Here is a 1,776-nt window from a genome sequence, read left to right as displayed (position 1 = left end):
AATCTGGAGAATTTAAATATTCTCCGGGGTTTTCTGATAGGAAATGGAGACAATGCATTGGCAACATCAGGGTGTCGATGATGGAGAGAAGGAATAAATGAGAAGGCTTTGCCTGCCTTGAAGAGCTCAAGGTGGCCTGTGAAGTCACAAAGCATCAACGTGTTGTGTGTGGTATTAGCTTTCAATTGTTGACCAGTGAGGCTTTGCAACTTCACCCAGTGGTAAAACCCTCCAGGGAATAATCCAAACACATAATTCCTGATGCTACCCATGAAGACCCTCGCCCCTAAAATCTCTTACCATAGTTAAACTGGCTATTGGGCTTCTCACAGTTGATGACGTTGAAGCGATAAGGGACACCAGCTCTCATGCCACCCACTTTGAAGTAAAACCACTGCTGATGCTGGGTGCTGTTCACATCCGCATTAAGCAGCAAGTCATACTCAAACCTGGAAAATCGGATATACCATTAGATGGTTATGAAGAAGACCTTGAAGTTAGCCTCTGACACAGCATCTATAAGTTGCAGATTCTAGAGTACAGATCTAATCCTTGAATCTTAGTAGGTCAGTAAAGTAAAATTAATCCTTGAATCTTAGTAGGTCAGTAAATTAAAATTATCATCCTGACAGATCTCAGATGTCAGCTGCTATTTATTTTCTGATTCGGGATTTGTACTCCATAACTATAAAAGAACACATGTATCTTCTGTTGAGGCACTTGTTTTGTTACAAATTTTGGACACAAGTTCTGGAAAGTGAAACTTTTTCTTTTGTTTGTTTGTTAGTTTTTTCCATCAAAGCCAGTTACACAACTGTGGCATATTTTTTAATTAAACTGCAGTGCACTTTCTATTCAAACAGAAAAATGTATGTGTGCTACGTCACAGAAAAAAATGTGGTCAGATCTGGGCTAAATATGCCAATGATTGGCTTCTTGAGACAAGATATTCTTTTTGAGACTGAATCTCCTCTTAAGGATGACGTAAGCGGTGTTTTATGCAAAGATTAGCCATGGAGCACACATATATCCCCCGGCAGAGTGACCAATGAGAACTGGGCTAGAAATGAAGGACTGCTTGCTCCTCTTTTCCACTTGTCAATTGAGACATAACTTACATGCCCTCCAGAGCACAACTCTTAGGTGTGCAACTCTATGGATTTGTTTACAGAGGGGCATTTGAGGAACCACACAACCAAGATACAGAACATTCTCAACACCTCGTGAGGCTCCCTTTGCTGCTGCCTCCCCTATCACCCATGGTGACCACTTTCCTGAGCTCTGGCAGCAGAATTGGCTAAAGTGACAAGTGACTTTCCAAACAGGTCACCTCCACTCATAGTCCATTTTGCTATGGTATCGGCTAGTGAATCCCCGAGTGATGTGCTAGTCAAAACTTGGAACCGGCTCCTTCCGAAGCAAAGCTATGATTTATCAAATTTGCTGATGTTTATGGTGCATAAGGCCCCATCCTCTCTCGTTCCCACACACTCCCTGGCATGAGCTGCCTCTTGAGGACTTTAATACTTACTCCCGCACTTGGATGGCTTTGCGAAGATTTCCAGACTCGAATTGGGAGGAGAACCTTAAGCAACAAGAAGTGCTAATGTCCTGCAAAGATCTGTAATGAAAAAAAAAAAAGGTATCAAAGGTTACGTAATTGCTGTCTTGCTCACAGTTGAAAATTCTTTTTGTTTATGTTTTTAAATCATGTTATTGGGGGCTCTTACAGATCTTATAACAATCCATCATTCAATTATATCAAGCACACTTGTA

The 1,776-nt window shown here is 41.3% G+C and overlaps 1 protein-coding gene across 1 annotated transcript in view; it reads right to left on the bottom strand.

Moving 5' to 3' along the window:
• Positions 1 to 1,776, bottom strand: part of AGBL1 (AGBL carboxypeptidase 1) — a 1,177,048-nt gene that overhangs the window by 915,828 nt on the left and 259,444 nt on the right. Inside the window, 2 exon segments of the mRNA XM_004709893.4 lie at positions 301 to 449; positions 1,532 to 1,621. Coding sequence (XP_004709950.4) covers positions 301 to 449; positions 1,532 to 1,621 — 239 coding nt within the window.

Source organism: Echinops telfairi, unplaced genomic scaffold (genome assembly GCF_000313985.2).
Source record: "Echinops telfairi isolate 266 unplaced genomic scaffold, ASM31398v2 ScPeMD7_7409;HRSCAF=8447, whole genome shotgun sequence".
Lineage (NCBI taxonomy): Eukaryota > Metazoa > Chordata > Mammalia > Afrosoricida > Tenrecidae > Echinops > Echinops telfairi.
This window is presented reverse-complemented; position numbering and strand designations above follow the sequence as displayed.